The following is a 16,843-nucleotide window of genomic DNA, read 5'->3' as shown; positions in this document are numbered from 1 at the left end:
TTGGAGTGCAACAAAAACCTAATGAACAGCGTTCTTTATAAAGAAAGAATTGATTGAGTTGATTTTAAGAGCTTACAGATACAGACAAGCTCGGTATGTACTGAGCAAAAGAATGTTCTACTACTATTACTATTACTTCTACCACTAGAGTAACTTGGATACTTTTCATATTTACAGCATCTAACTTTACAATCAAAATGATTAACTGAACAAGATGTATGTTCTGTAAGTCCATAATGTACACGAGATTGACTGAGCACTTACAGGACCCAAATCCCCAAAATGTTTCGAGCCATTCCTTTCCTGGTGAAAAATGTGAGTTGCTTCCAACTTTACCAGACAGATGATCTGGATCAGTTCTGAGATGTAGCTGAATATTCAAACAGGAGGCGTTTGGATGGAGCAGATTGAAGGAGCACACGTAGACGACTTGTAAGCTGATATGTTAACGTCCATTGAGTTGCCATTTCCGAGTCCTTGATTTGTCTCACCATTGAGGCCTAAAAATTCCAATAGGAAAAAAGGAAATCAATGAGCAAGAAAAGTTTAACCACCATGGCTGCATGCACCTCCGAGTATGGAGTCTGCTCAGTAATCAGAGAAGTAGTCTAGTATATTTGTAAACTGTATGTGACGAACATGCCTATATCAGAGAACTCGGTTTAGCTTTCAGGTGCGTGAATGGCCATTAACTCTAAAACCTAAGCTCTTAAAAAGGCATTGACTTCTAGGGCTGATGATTATTGTGTATGAGATGATCACCACGCGAAATGGAAGATAAGCTGATGTGATGGAAGATGACATCAAAAAGAACATGAGGCTTCTGTGAAGCTAAACTAACCTGGAGTCGTTTCCCAAGATGGATCTCAACTTCAGCACCAGAAAACATATTATTCGCAAGTGATTTGAGAGGATCCCCAGTGGGATTAAGAGAAAGCAAACTAGGAATCTGAGGGGCATATGCTAGCCTCCACCGAGCCTGCCCAAATTCTCCCTTTCCTTCTATCCTCGGCATCAATGTCTCAAGTGTTGCAGTTGCGAGTTTTTTGAATGCAAGCTTACCATCACCTTCCAAGATAGACTCTGCCAATTGGCTCTCAAAGACTCTAGCAGCCTGCAGGTAGATGAAAATACAGAATCTTAGCCGAATGTTTTGGGCTAGGTCCATGCAACCACTCATAAGAATAAACACAATAAAACTATGATAAGGTTGAAAAAAGATGGCGGTAGAAAACAAGTGAAGAAGCTTCAGCAGCTAAAATTTCAGCTGCAAAAGCTTCCATAACTGATCAAGGATTGACCATATTTAAATAATGGGATGAAGTTAACAATAACCATATATGCTGCAAAAAACAAGCATTGGGCCCTAAACGTAGTGGCAGTACCTCGGTAGGTGAGAGGACATCTTGTTCAACGGAGCGTGTTGAGGTCACCACTAAATTATCCTGCCAATTACTAGCTCGGCCTTGAATCCGCAATTGCCATTCAGACCCGACTAGAGCAAAATCTAGTATGGGATCTAGCCCAAGATCAGGCTCGAACTTAGCAATATTTACATGCTCTTTTTTTAACCTCATCTGGATTTGAACAGGAAATAAGCAGAGTCAACATAATATTGAATACAGAGAACAATCTAAATTTTAAGTCAAGTTACAAGAGATAAAAGACGATAACCTCACCTGGGTAGCCACAAGATTCACATCACCATTATCGAATGTTAAAATTCCTTTGGGCTTTATGCCTTTGGGATGAGCCACACCATTTAGCTCAACTTCTCCACTGGCAGCAAAGTTGAGAATTAATGGATACACTATTCTCAACTCAGGCCCAAGGACCAGCTTTAGGTCAGTAAGACGGATATCAAATCTTGGCTTGCCATTTGCTTGCTCCATTTTCTCTTCATCTTCCACTTGTTCTCCTGAAAACCCCAAGTAAGCATGTGAGTAGTACCCTTTGATCTTTATACACTTTAGGGTAACTTATCGGGAGGCCTCTATGGATTGGGCAAGACTTCAGCTAATTATTCTGCCTATAATCATATCTTCTAGTGGCATTTCACGAAAACACAAAAACGCCTAACAAAGAAGCTAGAACAATATGCTACTAATGGTGTAAGGAACGTCATTCGACTGCTTTTGGTTCTGTGCAAACAAGAGGTGTCGGTGTACCCTAAAGTGGTAGGCGCTAGATAACTTGGTGATAGTTCTAGTTGGTTACAGTTTCAGTGTAACCAGAAATGGATAGACAGTTCTGTTTCTCAAACGTTCTTGTTCATTTCAGTTCTTCACTATCTGTATGCTTGTACTTCCTACTGTTTGATTCCGGTTCCATAGGATATCAACATATCCAGAACTGAGTAGTCTTAATAGTAATATTTCCTATTCCTAGAGAATCCGCTACTTATATATAGAACCAAAACTGGGAAATCGGTTCTACCCGAGTTCACAGGTAAACAAGTACCACGGGACACCTCAGAGGAACCAGATAAAGTTTATTTTAACATAATGAACGTGTGTAACCTTACACGTACTAAAATATAGTCAAAGCAAAAGCCTAATATATACAGCACCTGAAGGAGGAGGGGATTTGGCCTGTGAAGCAGCAGGTTCCAAACTGAAGAATCGTGAAACATATCCAGAAGCAGTCATTCGACTCTGTCCTCCTGTAGTAAGGCTTGACTGATTTGAATTCAACCTATTAATGGCAGCAGTTCCGCTACCCTTGTCATGGGGCAGATATGTTTCTCCATGGCTCAATTTCACCATTCCACAAATGTTTGGTTGCAATATGGAACCAGATACTTGCATCTGACTGTCAACCTGGCAACTGTTAAGTTGAGTAAGGTACTGTAAATTTGCTTCCGTGGAACTAAGGAAAAATGTTGAAGCCCTAATTTATGTGAAATTCAAATTTCTCATGGATAGCATAGAATACCTTAGAATATTTTTTGCCAATACTTCAAGAACCTCGCACTTCAGATCAATTTTATCACTGGGTAAGGCTTCACTCGTTCTTAGAGGAAGGTTCCCTTTGACAAGCAGCTTACCCCTTCTGCTAACTCTACCTTCCAGAGAACTGATACATAACTTATTTGAATTCACGTGCACAGTACCCCCGAAGTTCGTTAATGGCTTGCGGAGCACTGGTGACAATATGGATGCCCTGTGAAATGACGCAGATCCATCTAGAACTGGTTGTTCAATTGTACCTCTAACCTATTGATTTAGAACAGTTCAAATCTTAGTCGGGAACAAATCTTTCAATTCCTTCATGATCTATTAAAAATTCAAGAAATTGAAGTTCAAAATATACTTCCAAGAATCCTAAATACCTGGAGCATAATGTCAGCATTGCCATGAAGCCACTTGGCATGAGGGCATAAGGCTGTTAACAACATCATACCCCCATCCTTAATATCTGCATCAACCCTAACTTCTCCTGCATCTAATATGTTCCAGTTTAACCCTTTAAGACTTTCAGCTAACTGAATATCCCAACCTTCTGATGATTTTTTTTCACTAATTTCATCAACTGACTCTTTCTCCTTTGCCCATCCTGGTGTCCATATTGCTCCTTTATCAATTTCTTTATCTTCTTCCTCTAACATGTTACTTTGGATAGAAGTTATCGGGATACTTCCTTGGACATGAACGTGACCGCTTTGGATAACAGGTTCAATGTTGCCTTTGAAGAGAAAACGACTGGTTGAGGTTAGGGAAGCAACGACTTCAGCTCTTCCAAGATCAATGCCCCCAATAGCACCATCAAGTAATCTCACTTGAACATCACATTCCGGTTTCGCAATACTTCCTCTCAGATCCCCTTCCATATGTAATATACCCTTAATGGGTGTTATTAGTTGCCGCAATGAATGTAAGGCATCCGTGGCAGAAGATTCAATGACTTGCACAAGTGTAGGGACCAGATCGACGGGGAAATTTAAAACAGCAAAGTGAAGGTTTGATTTTGGCCCCAGCAAAGTCCCATCAGCATGAACGGTGGCATTATCTCTTTGAATGAACATTTTCTCAAGGCGAAGACCATCATTGTTGCTGTATGCACCTACAGCCAAAACTTTCTGGGTTTTGTAGGTTCCCCATTCCCAATCCTCCCCACTGAAGTCAAAATCGGCCTGAAAAAACATGTCTTAGTCAGTTTATCCAAAAACAGGCAAGTCATTAACTAAGAAGTCTTAATTATGGGGATTAAACATGACAAGTTGAATACCCATCTTCTTCCTACAACAACTTTAGGGGATTAAACATGACAAGTTGTATTCCCATCTTCTTCCTACAATAATTTTACCTAACGTTGCCCTTCAAATCTTTTTTTTTTTAAATAAAATTTTTGGGAAAATAAGTAAGTACATTTCACAACCTATAACACCTGAAGATAATAGTCAAAACCTTGTCCCAAACACAACGGGTAATTTATTAAAAAGAACGAGAAGAAACTGAAAAGCACCTACTTTCATAAAGAAAAAATAGGTCTACATATATAATCGGAAAGCCTGCCACAGTTCCTAAACAGATCTTCAGAGTACAAGAATTCAAATTGGTTGCCGAGTCTGACCACAATGAGCTAAGATAGTCAAGCTTAATGAGAACATTCTTTATTGACTAACGTTTATCCAGACCTCACCAATTGCAATTTCTGCTATGTAAGATGAAAACTATACTCTGGCGTCTTATATCCACCAGCCTCCAAAGTAAAGAAAATGATTTCTTATATTAAATTCTGAATTCAAGTTCTCAAGGAATTCTTTTAACTGAACCAAATGAATGTATAACACACATGGGGATGGTTCCCTTAAGGCTTACCATCGTGTCTCCATTGCCTCCACCACTAGCATCAAGACAACCACGCCAATGGCCGTTTAATTCAGCCAAGCCTGGAAGGCTTATATCTTCGAGAATAACCTCATCCAATGGAGCATGATCTATGCGTACAAGCTGAAAAGTCACTGAACTACTTATATATTGTAAAGAACAAACAGCAAAGCCATGATTAATAAAAGGTTTCGTTGAACAAAATTATCATGTCTAATATTTACAATATTCCCAGGCAATATGTTCATGACATATCCCATGCTGATAAAGATATAAAAGCAAGGTGCACACAGCAACCATTACATACACAGAAACTGCAGTGAGTGCATTTTGGTCTAAAAAGTACCTCCAGCAAGTCACGGAGACTCCCTGCGTTTAATCCCACCGACTGCAAATTGCGAATGAAGAAGTCCTGCAGTTGATTTAACAACAAAAAGAATCAGGACTAAAGAGAGACAGAAGTAACCACAACAGAAGCCCAAAATAGAGAAATTATACACCACAAATTATCAAGACAACCCCAAGAAAAGGCTGGATTAGGGTCTCCAACATATCATTCTATACCAGTGTATGCTCAGATACGCAGTATGGGTTAAAGAATAAGGTACATGTTTTGGTATGTGGTAAGTTAGCTTAAGAGTATCCCTTACGCTAGGGGTATACGAAATCGAATACTCTTATTCATTTCAACAGAGCAAAATTCATAAAATCCTATTATACCTGAAAGAAATCCCACTAACAGCCAACAACACTTGTCCACAAGTCCAAAAGCAAGATATAAAAGAATACAGAAAGAGATGAGAAACTAAGAAACCAAGTGTTATAAAATATTACATTGTCTTGTAACTTAAACCAAAAATAAGAGACTTCAATTTGTGTGTAAAACCGCTATGCAAACGGTTCCTGAAAGGATACACCAGTAGCGGAACATGGTTCACTGGGGGATGAGAGTTAACGGCCAAAGGATGCATTGAAGAAGTCCAAAAGAATGCTAACTATACAAAAGTAGTTAATACTTCCTTCTAAATAGTCAAGACTGGGAGGTGGTTAAACAATATATTTTGGCAAAGTGTCAATGAAGTCAAATTCAAGTTCCCAGCACTGAAGTTCTAAGACAATGGAAGGTGGCTTGGTCAAAGGAACATATTAAGCATGAGTCACACAGTTTTATGCCAACTCTTATGAAGAAAACAAGCAAACCAAACTTCGGCAGGTTATAGAATAATAGAACCCTTTTGACGGCATATTCAAACTTATCCAGTTTGCTAGAGAATATTGGTTGAATACTGCAGGTGCATTGTTAGCATCACATCAGGGCTTCCAGGAAATTGAGTTCTCAAATCTCAGTGTCCAATTTGTGTATATAGCACAATGCATAAGTAGGAAAACTACAATTACTTGACAAGATAATGTCTGCACATTCACAAGTAAGCCAATTACTACCTTTGATCTAGAGAGAACAGCAGGGTCTGTACTCCGAGAAAGAAGTCGGGCAAGTGGAAGCATCTCAGACGCTTCAGCTCCAGGAACTTCTAGTCTCATCCGCCACCTTCCCATTGAAGATATTACACTACCCAGATGCCCTGCCATAGCCCTTTCCCACAGGCCACTTCTCTCCTTTCCAGTAGGGTGACGATCCCGTCCAGGCAATACATATTCTCCTTGGAGCTCATATCGACTATTGGCTTGTTCCAAAACAGTCTTTTCAATGGTAATCTGAGCAGCAGACAGTAAGAAATAAGAATTCAATAAACACATTGAAAAATGGACGAGACATTTAGCGGAATCAAAAGTCTGTTATTTAAGTTCCATTCCTACAAATGTTTTTTCTGTCCCTTTCGCTTTAAGCTCCTCACAGTCTGTTAAAACTTAAAAGTGGAGTTCTCAGCTGTTTACAAAATGACACTAGCCAAAGTATGTATGGGGACAGACTACTTTGTTTGTTCATTTTTTCTAATTTATAGAACTTAGAAAAAAGTGGAGTTAAAACTTAAAAGTGGAGTTGTCAGCTGTTTACAAAATGACACTAGCCCAAGTATGTATGGCGACAGACTACTTTGTTTGTTCATTTTTTCTAATTTATAAAACTTCCTTTCATCCACAAAAAGTAGTAGTCCAAAGATTTGAGATGGTAATTCTTTCAAACACAAATATTTCAAATTTGAAGTTGAAATGTGTTCCTAACATCCGCTAAACACTAAAGATGGTAATTCTTTCAAACACAAGTCTATAAATTTCGACAGTCCAACCTTGCAAGAAAAACAGTAAAAAACTAAAAACTAAGGTGATGCTCAGGCTTTTTATCTAAATTATTGGAACTGCTTACAGCAAAAGAGACTTGAACAGTTTTAGTTAGAATAAAGCTACTCACAACATCTCCACTCCACCGAGCAGCCACATCAAGGGCTTCACCGAGTAAACCACTAAATTTTGGGCGAAGTACAGATAACATTCCATGACCCCTCCTTTTCTGAAAATTAAGCTGGATTTCGGCCTGAAAGTGAGCAGTGTTAATATCGTCATAATTATGATTTCATGTTTGAAAGACTAGTGATGAACAATAATGACACATAAGCCTGCAGACACCAAATATTTGAAGGGATAGGGATTGAACTGTTGTAGCCTTCACAATGTGTCAAACATCATCTTTGATAAGAGGGTTCTGGTAAACCAGGTATATAGGCTCTCGTATAAAAATGCAAAGACTACAAAGTGTGAAGCTGTAGAAATTTTTTGGTGAGCGTTAACTCAAAATGACTGTTCCTCAGGGAGTGTCTCTCCTCGGGTAAAGATTAAAAGCATCAGAGCCACAACACAATATTACTAACAAATGCTCTTTCTTAGTATTTCTTAAATGCCGCACATCTTTTAGATGCATACAAACTAATTCTTTGAACATATAGATCATCCTCCACCTCTATTATGCACAGTTTTTTGTTAGTTTTTTTCACACCATCTTGCATGATTAACATTTCAATCCCTTGAAAAATTTATACTTCATTGGCTCCTTGGCATGAGAAAACCTACCAACCTGACGTGATCAATCACAGAGAATGGATACCACACCTTTTTACTTAAATTTGCATCAGCAATTGTTAACCAGAAGTATGCAGCATATTATTTCTGGTGCCTTAACCCTGGCGAATATGCAGCAGTACACATACGAATTGAGAGGAAGAATACTTATAAATGCAGTAGAATATGTTGTGTGTATATTAAAGCTGTAATCCACCCTCAAACTGAGATGTCTTTCATAAGTGGCCGTTATGACAACAATGATTGCTTAAATCATTTCAGCATCAAAGGTCATTGAGCTTTTTCTATCTCAAGGATATGCAAGTATGTGTTGAGTAGAAAATAATTAGGGTTTCTGATGTGAGAACATCATTGAATCTGTACGAAGGATATGGATGAAATGTTGAGATATATAAATTAAGACTTCTGTGTGACCATATGACAGAAAAGCTTAAGTAATTACGACCAAGTTTAGGCTGTTCACATGTCCAGGCCCTATGTGAGACTAATACCAGAATCTTAAGGCTGTACATGATTCACTAGGCTGACTCGACCTTGTACGGGCGGATAAAACAAAAATAACAAAGCAAACTCTTAAGAATTCAAACTAATAAGGTACAGACTAAATGAGAATAACAAGGGTGCCTTGCAGAAAAAAAAATTAGCACGAACTACAGATACAACAAACTATTTCTCACCCTTTGTATTGTTCCTCTTAGTGAAGCCAGCTCCAGCTCATCAAGCGGTAAATGTTTCACCTACAACATTACAGCGTGAGAAACAAGTGAACAGCATAACCGAAACTACTCAAAAAAACTAAGACCACTAGTAGAACGAAGTTAGGTACCTCAACATTAGCTGAATATTGAGGTTGATAGCAGACATTGGCTTTAAGTTGACCCTTTTGAATAGCAAGGGACAACATTGTTCCTTTTTGCAAGTTCTCTTCCTTAGATGTAGTGAGTAGAGGACCAACAATCTCCATTGCCAAGCTCTCGTCAGGCCTCCCTGTGGTATCCAACTGCAAATAAGAAAACAAACATAATAGACAATGAGATTTCGGTTAACGTGGAGTACCGGAAGAAATATGCTGAACAAATAGTTGGATATGATTCGTGAAGAAAGTCCATACAAGCAACTCTAATGTGAAGGATACAGCTCTTAAGTTAAATTAGTTCTGACTGTATAGAAGAAATATTCAAAGGGTGATCTAGTCGTTGGTTGGCCATTGCAAAAATTTATGCTACATAGAAGTCTCAAATGCCAAGCTAGGAACTTTATGAGTCCTAAATTAGGAAGTTCTCTACTAACTCAGATTGACCAGCAAAAAGAAAATGACTGACTAAATCGATAGTGGAAACTATTCTAGAAATTCTCACTAGCAATTAGAGGTTCGTTAGGAAAATCTGTAATATAGTAACATATATGCATTTTTCATGGTCGTAACTAGTACCTTAATCTTTTCATGTGATATGCTCAAGGATCCAACCAATTGAGGTGCTATCATCAGCTGATTTAGCTTGATACCGGAGATGGAAACCTCTCCAACAAGACCAGTTTCCTCTGCATCGTCCATCATCTGAGTACTTGCATTCTCGTCACTTGCTGCCAGTTTAGTATTAGAAACAAAGATGGGGACAACCTTTCCTTGAAATTTGATCCTTCCAGTAGCTTTCAAATTCATAGGCCTTGGAGAATCAAAAGTATAAGAGGACATCAAGCTGAAGAACTCAAAGCCACGCATACGGAAGTCCAGTTCAACTCCCTCAATGGTCAAGGGTACATCACTCTTAAAATCATCAGGTTTTCTGTCTAACCGGCTTTCTTCGGGGTAAGATGTTTGAACTTTCGTATATAAGTCGAAAGCAACTGATGACGAATTGACAGTAATATGTTCATGGGAAATAATAATATCCCCACGTGCATCAGTGAAGGATCCTTCTGCTTTTGGGGCAGCCCACTTGATATCAAATCTCCTGGTATATCAAGTCTAGAATGTTAAGCCCGTTAAACTGAAGAAAACATCCAAAATTAAAATGGAAAAAATACGAGAAAGGATGAGAGAGATAGTCACGTCATAGCTTTAAATGAATCATAAATTGTCACATAGAACGAATCTTACGGTCTCAAAAGCGCCCCAGAAAGTTTGGTTTCTCCTTTTAGTTCCCCTATCTTGAGAGGCATCAGCTGAATTTCACCTGGTACATATCGATGCATAACTTTATCGAACGACAAATTTCCAGAAAAGTTCACATCCATTGCCGTGTCATCGACTTCACCCTGAGCAAATGAAGATATCAGGAATATATATTACTTAATTTGATTTTTAGTCAGCCGAAAGGGTAACTGAACTGGAGGGAAGGAGGGGTAGGAGCGACATTATCTTTTCACACAATGGCATTTCAAGGACACCAAGCAAAGAAGATAAGGAACCACGACATGTAGCAGAATTAGGCATTACCTCTGGACAGATCCATGCATTTCCAGCACCTCTAATTTCACCACCATCCAAAAGGGTGGCTCTGATTCCGTACAAGTCAGCAACCTGTAACCAGATAATATTTTAAAATAATAAACTGGGTAGATAAAGAGAGAGAGAGAGAGAGAGAGAGAGAGAGAGAGTTACACAGTTATCGGTATTGAAAGTGAAATTTGCTGACACATATGTCAATGGAATACGGTCAAATGCTGCCACAGCACCAGCCTCTTTACTCTTCATCATAGCCTCAGCTGCCTCGGATGATGGGAAGTCAGGAGCTGAGTAGTTTGTTTTTCTCGAAACAATCCCACTCCCCACAAATACAGGAGCATCTAAGGGGCCTTGGCAATTAAAGACCGCAGTTACTGAACCTGCCAACTGCAGTAAACGTGATGGTAAATGAAATGTACACAGATAGACAATTCATTCAGCTTGCTGTATCTATAAATTCTTTACACGATAAAGATTAAAGAGAACGATGGGTCATACAAAATGAAAGTTACTCCTGCCCATGATAAGAATTTCTCGAGCAACTGTAGCAAGCTCAAGAAACATGGTCACCCACATGTATCCCAATAACAAGCATTTAACCATTTGTACAGGAGTGTCAGAAGATATTAGCTCTTAACGCATGAATCAGCACGAGCAAATGGAAGCTGGTCTGCTTAGAGTTTCATGTAGTAAATGTTCATTCACCAAACAATTGGCAGGTATATGTGACTTATCTAGGGACCAGAGTTATCATCATGAGAAGGTCGGGCACCAGAAAAAGGTAAACATACCGGAAACAACAAAGGCTTCATCTTGAAGGTCTTCATAAGAGCATTAACTTCAACGCTAGGGACCTGATAATCAGAACAGGAAAAAAATTGCATGTCAGATGAGCTCTGCTCTGACAAGAACATATAACGAAGAAATGATTCTCCATAGATTGTAAGTTTCAGAGAGAAAATGTCCTCAGAAAGTTTAAGAACACAAGTCCTGCTCCTAGACCAAGAGGCAGGATTAGGACTTTAAGAACATGAGAGGAAATTGGGTCATTATGTACTACTTTTAACCAAAAGAAAGTCAGTAATTTCAGATTCCAATATGACACTCATGAAAAGTTTACAAGCAATACCTGACACATAAGATGAAACTCTCCATCGTCAGGATTAATTCCAAAATCTCCAGAAGCTTCCACAGGAACAGCGCCAAACCAACCCCTAGCATTGTGTAGAAATATTCGTTGACCACGAAAACATAAAATTGCTGCTAATTCCTGCACACAACCAAGTAAAGTTGTTTATAAGAAAATTCAAGTCTCTACTTGGATAAGATATCAACAAAAACAAGCATTTATGCATTCCCCACTTCAGTTGAATCTGCAAACTGCAAAAAAACAATGAGAAAAGAAAAGGGAAAGACTAAGAGGAAGGGGGAGAAGTACATATTTTGTATATCCTATATGCTTTATTAAGACAGATGAGAGGGACTGCGCAATTATCAAATTCGTGTATCCTATATGCTTTATTAAAACAGATGAGAGGGACTGCGCAATTATCAAAGGTGGCCACCATAAAAACGGGGAAGTAGAACAACTATCAAAGGTGGCCACCATAAAAAAGTGAAAATAGTTGGCCAAGACTCGTTATCTTTAGAAGAACCATTGATCATAGGATCAGATAGGAAAGGTAAAAGAAGGGAGGACATGTAATACAACTTGCAAAGCTTATCTCAAATTTACTCCACAGGTAGCTGAGAATCGTTTCAGTAGATCTCAAGGTCTTTACAAGTTGTTTGACTCATCAGTGCAGTGATCACATAACATTTAACATCTGCAGAACATCGAGATTCAAGACTCGCGATACATATCAATCATGCTTCGGTTGAATCGGATGAAGTACACAAATGACATCTAAATCAACACTGTTATAGAGTTTTTAACGACGTCAGTTTTTCATCAACAAATGCTCGAATATTATATGAACAGCAACCTACATCAACACTGTTATAGAGTTTTTCATCAACAAATGCTCAAATATAATATGAACATCAACTGCTTCAAAAATAGAAATCCAGGGGGTAAAGAAAATAGAATGAGAGTTAGAACTTACTGAAAAACATGAAGGAGCATCGAAAATCTGAAATCCCAGACCCTTTACGTCAAGCTGACCATGAATATTGGGAAAAGTCTCCCCTCTTGACATGCAAATGTGAACCTGTGTAAATTTTAGACAACTGAAGTTCAAGTAACAAAACCGTGTCGAACAAACAGTACGCATTTAAGTCAGACAACAAACAACCCTTATTACAGAAAGTATTTTATGATCCAAGAAAACTTGGGTCCCAGAAATTGCCAACACCTTGCACTATCACTTCTTTTTACCATAATACAAGTCATTAACTCAAGAAATGATGGCATTGAAAGGATGAAATATACCCATAGTAATATACATAACAAACTACCCACCTAAGCCTTGTAGACAAGATAAAAGATCACAAGCACTAATGGTAACCATCTAAATACATAGAAATTCATAGATCTGATATCACTAAGAGTCTAACACAGTAGTGTTTCGGGTTTGCTCCACCTTACCCCAACTACTCTTCTGGAGTGTTTTGCCTATATACCTATTATTACCCTATTTCACCCTTAAAACTCTATTGGTAAAATTGTCATCCGTCGTAATGATGGAACAGGCGTTCCGTGATGAACACATAATGAGGATGATTTTTATGTTGTTTCAGGTGGCCAAAATGACTTGGAATGCATAATCAAGGCGCTAGCTATCAAACTAATTTTCCAGTATTCACTCAAATTAAAAACCCTCAAGGAAAAAAGAAAAGAAAAGAAAAAAATATTAGAGACATGGAGAACGGCTTAGGATTGCCTTCACATTCCAGAAGCCAAATAATCACTAGCTTAATGTTGGATTAGTGACATGATGACACCGATGACTACACAGGAATACAGATTTAAATAACTTTTATGGAAACTAATTGAGTTGGATTGAAGTTGGAGAAGCACCTCACCACTAGCTCTTCCTTCAGACCACATGATTGGAATATCTAAAAGTCTTTCAAAAAGCTGCAAATAAATAGAAAACCTAGAAGTTAACACCAAACGATCTATTCCATTGCAAACTTTGAACTTTAATACTAAAACCCAACAACTTCGACCTCTTAGAAATTACTTTTTTCCAAGAAAGTTGATAAAAAAACCAAGACATCAGTAAGTACCTTACCGGAACAAATAGGTCTGCGATCTTCAAATTGACATGCCATTTATCTTCAACGGTGTCAATAAACACGTTTACAGCCAGAGACCCACCATCTTCGGATGTTGTAACTGATCTCCACTCCTTACAGTTCCCACTCACCTGTACATGCACACGACCATAGTGATTCTGAAATTTCACATGTCCGCTGGCATTCTCCATCTCTCTATCAACGAATGTAGAAAATCACACATTAGATAAATAGGCAGTTATATCATTATTACATATACAAATTAGAATCAGAAGATCACATTAAATAGATTAAAGTAAAGACCGTATCCAGATCAGCCAGAAGTATCCTATGATCCTTAACCTTCATGTGTTTCAAAAAAAAAAACTCACTTATCCAAAAGAAAAAGAAAGACCCCTCCAAGAGGTGCCAAAAATCCAGAAATGGGTATACGCATAATAACCCGCTGCTCCAAATTTAAGGACCAATGGAGCCGGATGCATTAACACCAAAGATAACATGTAAACTGAACTGGAGTAAACAGTACTGCACAACCTAAGATATTACAACAGGAGTCTCCTCCAAGCTGTTATCATGTTGGTATTATTGAAGCCGTAGGCACTTTTCTAAGTCAACAAAAACAAAAATACTAGACCATACTAGAAACACTTGTAGTTGCAGTTATCTCACCTAGGCTCGCCGTCCCCATATCCTAGTAGCATTAGTGTTCCTCCTGAAAAATGGACAGAATCCAGCGTAATTGGAAGCATCTTCTCAATGCCCACAGGCTGGATCTCTTCTACTCCTTCAGTAAGCTCGGCAACAAGGTCATCAAGTTTTAGATTCACACATGACTTCAGCTTCTGCATTTGACCTCCCAAATAACTAGATAATAATTCTCCAAAATCCTTCGAAAAGGAGGGAAATCCTGATTTCAGGCTCAAGGGCCAAATGGGAACCCAACGGTTTGTCAATACCCAGGGGCCAAGCTTTACAGAACTTGCAGCCAGGAATGAATATCTGTTGTGGCCGTCGGATCTTTCTTCAACAGACCCCAGTTTCTGCAAACCTTTGGACCTGATTCTAGAGTTGAAATGACTATCCTCATTGTCAAATATTCTCGGCACCCCATCAGTTACATCATAACTAAGTGTTTTCTCTGCTTCGGCAGAAGTGCTACTCCCAGGTATATGTTCATTAGATGATTTTAATGTACTGTGTTTTCCAATACTTAGAGATGGATCAGTTGTACAGCTGAGATTATCAGTTTGGGCCTTGTTTGTTGTATCACTAGTATTGCTTGCATAACCATGATCATCCTGCATATTTCTAAATAAACCGTTCTTTCCATCCGGTTTAGAAAACTCAGCAGTTATTCCAGAGTTTCCTGACTTGCTATGTTTTTCCATCTTCGTGACAACTGGTTCATGCTCATTTGCTGTCTTTTTGTTTGAATCACTTGCATCCCCACCTTTCGACACAATTGCTTCAAGTTCGACAGCATCCCTGCTTCCAGATGAAGGTGCTCCTCCCAACTGAGAAGGGACACTGGATTTCCTACCATCTATACCCTGGAAATGCGCAACTGCAGCTACAGCACTATGCTCAAGATTTCTTTTTTTAGCTAAAAAACAAGCCTTGGAGATATCTTTCTGACGACCCTTCCTTTTGAATCTGCGCCTTAAAGGAGCGGCTATGATTCGAGACCATAATTTGAGCCCCGACCCAGGTAGTTCAACTCCAAGTGATTTTTCCAAATCCCCATGTTTCAAGCTATATTCAACACCTGGATCCATGGAATTATGATCCCTCCTATGCAACCGTTCATCCACGCAAAAAAATGAATTCGAGCTTGTCATATCATCAAATTGAACAACACCCTCCTTGGAAACCTCACCAGCTGACGAACCAGAAGCATGTTCCGGAACAATATACCCCATTTGTGCAGCTTCCTTCGCTGCAGTTTTCCTTTCAGAGGCCCAACTAACAGCGGCTCCCTCTCTAGCAATTCTCCTGGTTTTGGTCCGATAATCAATCCCTTCTTCCGCTGAAGAGTGCCTATTGAACACACCATCTGACGAGGGGATCCCTAACCAAGTAAAATCTTCCTTCTGTACAACCAATATATTCGGCCGCGACAAAACTGCGTCGATCACAATCTTCCCTTTCCTAAGACTATCAAATGGACGAACACGAATTTTAATAGTAGGCACTTCACCACAGGAGAACTCTTCATAATGCGGTCCAATCGAACAAGATTCCAACGTAATACCCAAAGGTGAAATCCTCTTCACCTTACCAAAATCAACCTTACGTTCAAGATACTCACTCAGCACTAAACATACAGAAGGCAATAACTTGGCTTCAATTACACTCTTAGCTTTTAACTGGCCATACCATACCAACGTTCCGATTGCAGAAATCACCGCAACAAAAATAGAACATCTAATTAAAACCAATCCTTCATTCCATAACGGGACTAATGATTTAACTAGAGCTTTACTTCGTGAGAATCGTTCTTCTATACAGTTCATTTTCAACCTATCTCTCAATTTCTCCCCTGATATAAACTTATTATAGTTTCCCCAACCAAAATGTGAAAACAAAGGCCCTTGTCCTTGCCCTTTACCATGACCCTTGTCATGGTCTTGCTTTGCACATTTATACTTAGGGAAAGATGAAGACCTAGTTCCTGTCTTACCTCCAATTGATGAATTCTTGTTGGTTTTTCCATTCAAGGTGAACCCTAAAAATGGAGTGTGCAGATATTTGGTGCTCATTATATTTGGGGACCGAGAAAATGATTCTCAGACCCCTAAATTCACACAAATTATATGAGTTGGGATAGTAATTTCATACCTTTAGGTAATGAATCCACCATTCTGAACCCTAAATCTATAGATAACGTATTTGGGGGTTTTCTGGAGAGAATAACTGATTCTAGGGATTGCTTGCTTGCTTGCTTGGCTCTCTCTACTCTTTTTTTCCTTTTACTTTTTTCTTCTTTCTTCTTTCGAAGTACTACAGAGAGGGAGACGGAGAGAAATATTTTTGTTTTGTTTAAATGACAAAAATGGCCTTTTGGGAAATATAAGGATCCGAAAGATTTGCCGAAAGTATGCGTTATCTGGTTCGTAGTGTACCCAGTGAAAGAGTCCAATTTGCGGACTAGTTATGCTGCTGACACAGTGACGCCTAGTAGGGAAGCATCCATGGGCCGCTATAACCAGTGAGCACGGGATAACTTTGAGGCAGGCTGGGAGATCTAGTGATCTTTTTTTTTTGAAAATAGAAATATATTACTGGAAAC

The 16,843-nt window shown here is 38.9% G+C and overlaps 1 protein-coding gene across 1 annotated transcript; it reads right to left on the bottom strand.

Moving 5' to 3' along the window:
* Positions 1–6: 6 nt before the first annotated feature.
* LOC113303614 lies at positions 7–16,633 on the bottom strand. The gene is made up of 23 exons (XM_026552654.1): positions 14,224–16,633; positions 13,551–13,749; positions 13,334–13,393; positions 12,420–12,524; positions 11,444–11,584; positions 11,106–11,168; positions 10,471–10,701; positions 10,306–10,389; positions 9,967–10,124; positions 9,298–9,820; positions 8,692–8,865; positions 8,543–8,602; positions 7,201–7,323; positions 6,273–6,545; positions 5,176–5,241; positions 4,821–4,952; positions 3,332–4,132; positions 2,935–3,215; positions 2,570–2,826; positions 1,680–1,918; positions 1,386–1,577; positions 842–1,114; positions 7–500 (listed from the first exon to the last, which is right to left on the bottom strand). Exons 1-23 carry the CDS (start codon positions 16,311–16,313, stop codon positions 354–356), a joined length of 6,672 nt encoding a protein of 2,223 aa, XP_026408439.1. The 5' UTR covers positions 16,314–16,633; the 3' UTR covers positions 7–353.
* Positions 16,634–16,843: the final 210 nt, after the last annotated feature.

The sequence above is a fragment of the Papaver somniferum genome, chromosome 8, assembly GCF_003573695.1.
Source record: "Papaver somniferum cultivar HN1 chromosome 8, ASM357369v1, whole genome shotgun sequence".
Lineage (NCBI taxonomy): Eukaryota > Viridiplantae > Streptophyta > Magnoliopsida > Ranunculales > Papaveraceae > Papaver > Papaver somniferum.
Note: the sequence above shows the minus strand (reverse complement) of the source record. Positions and strands in the feature narration are given on the sequence as shown.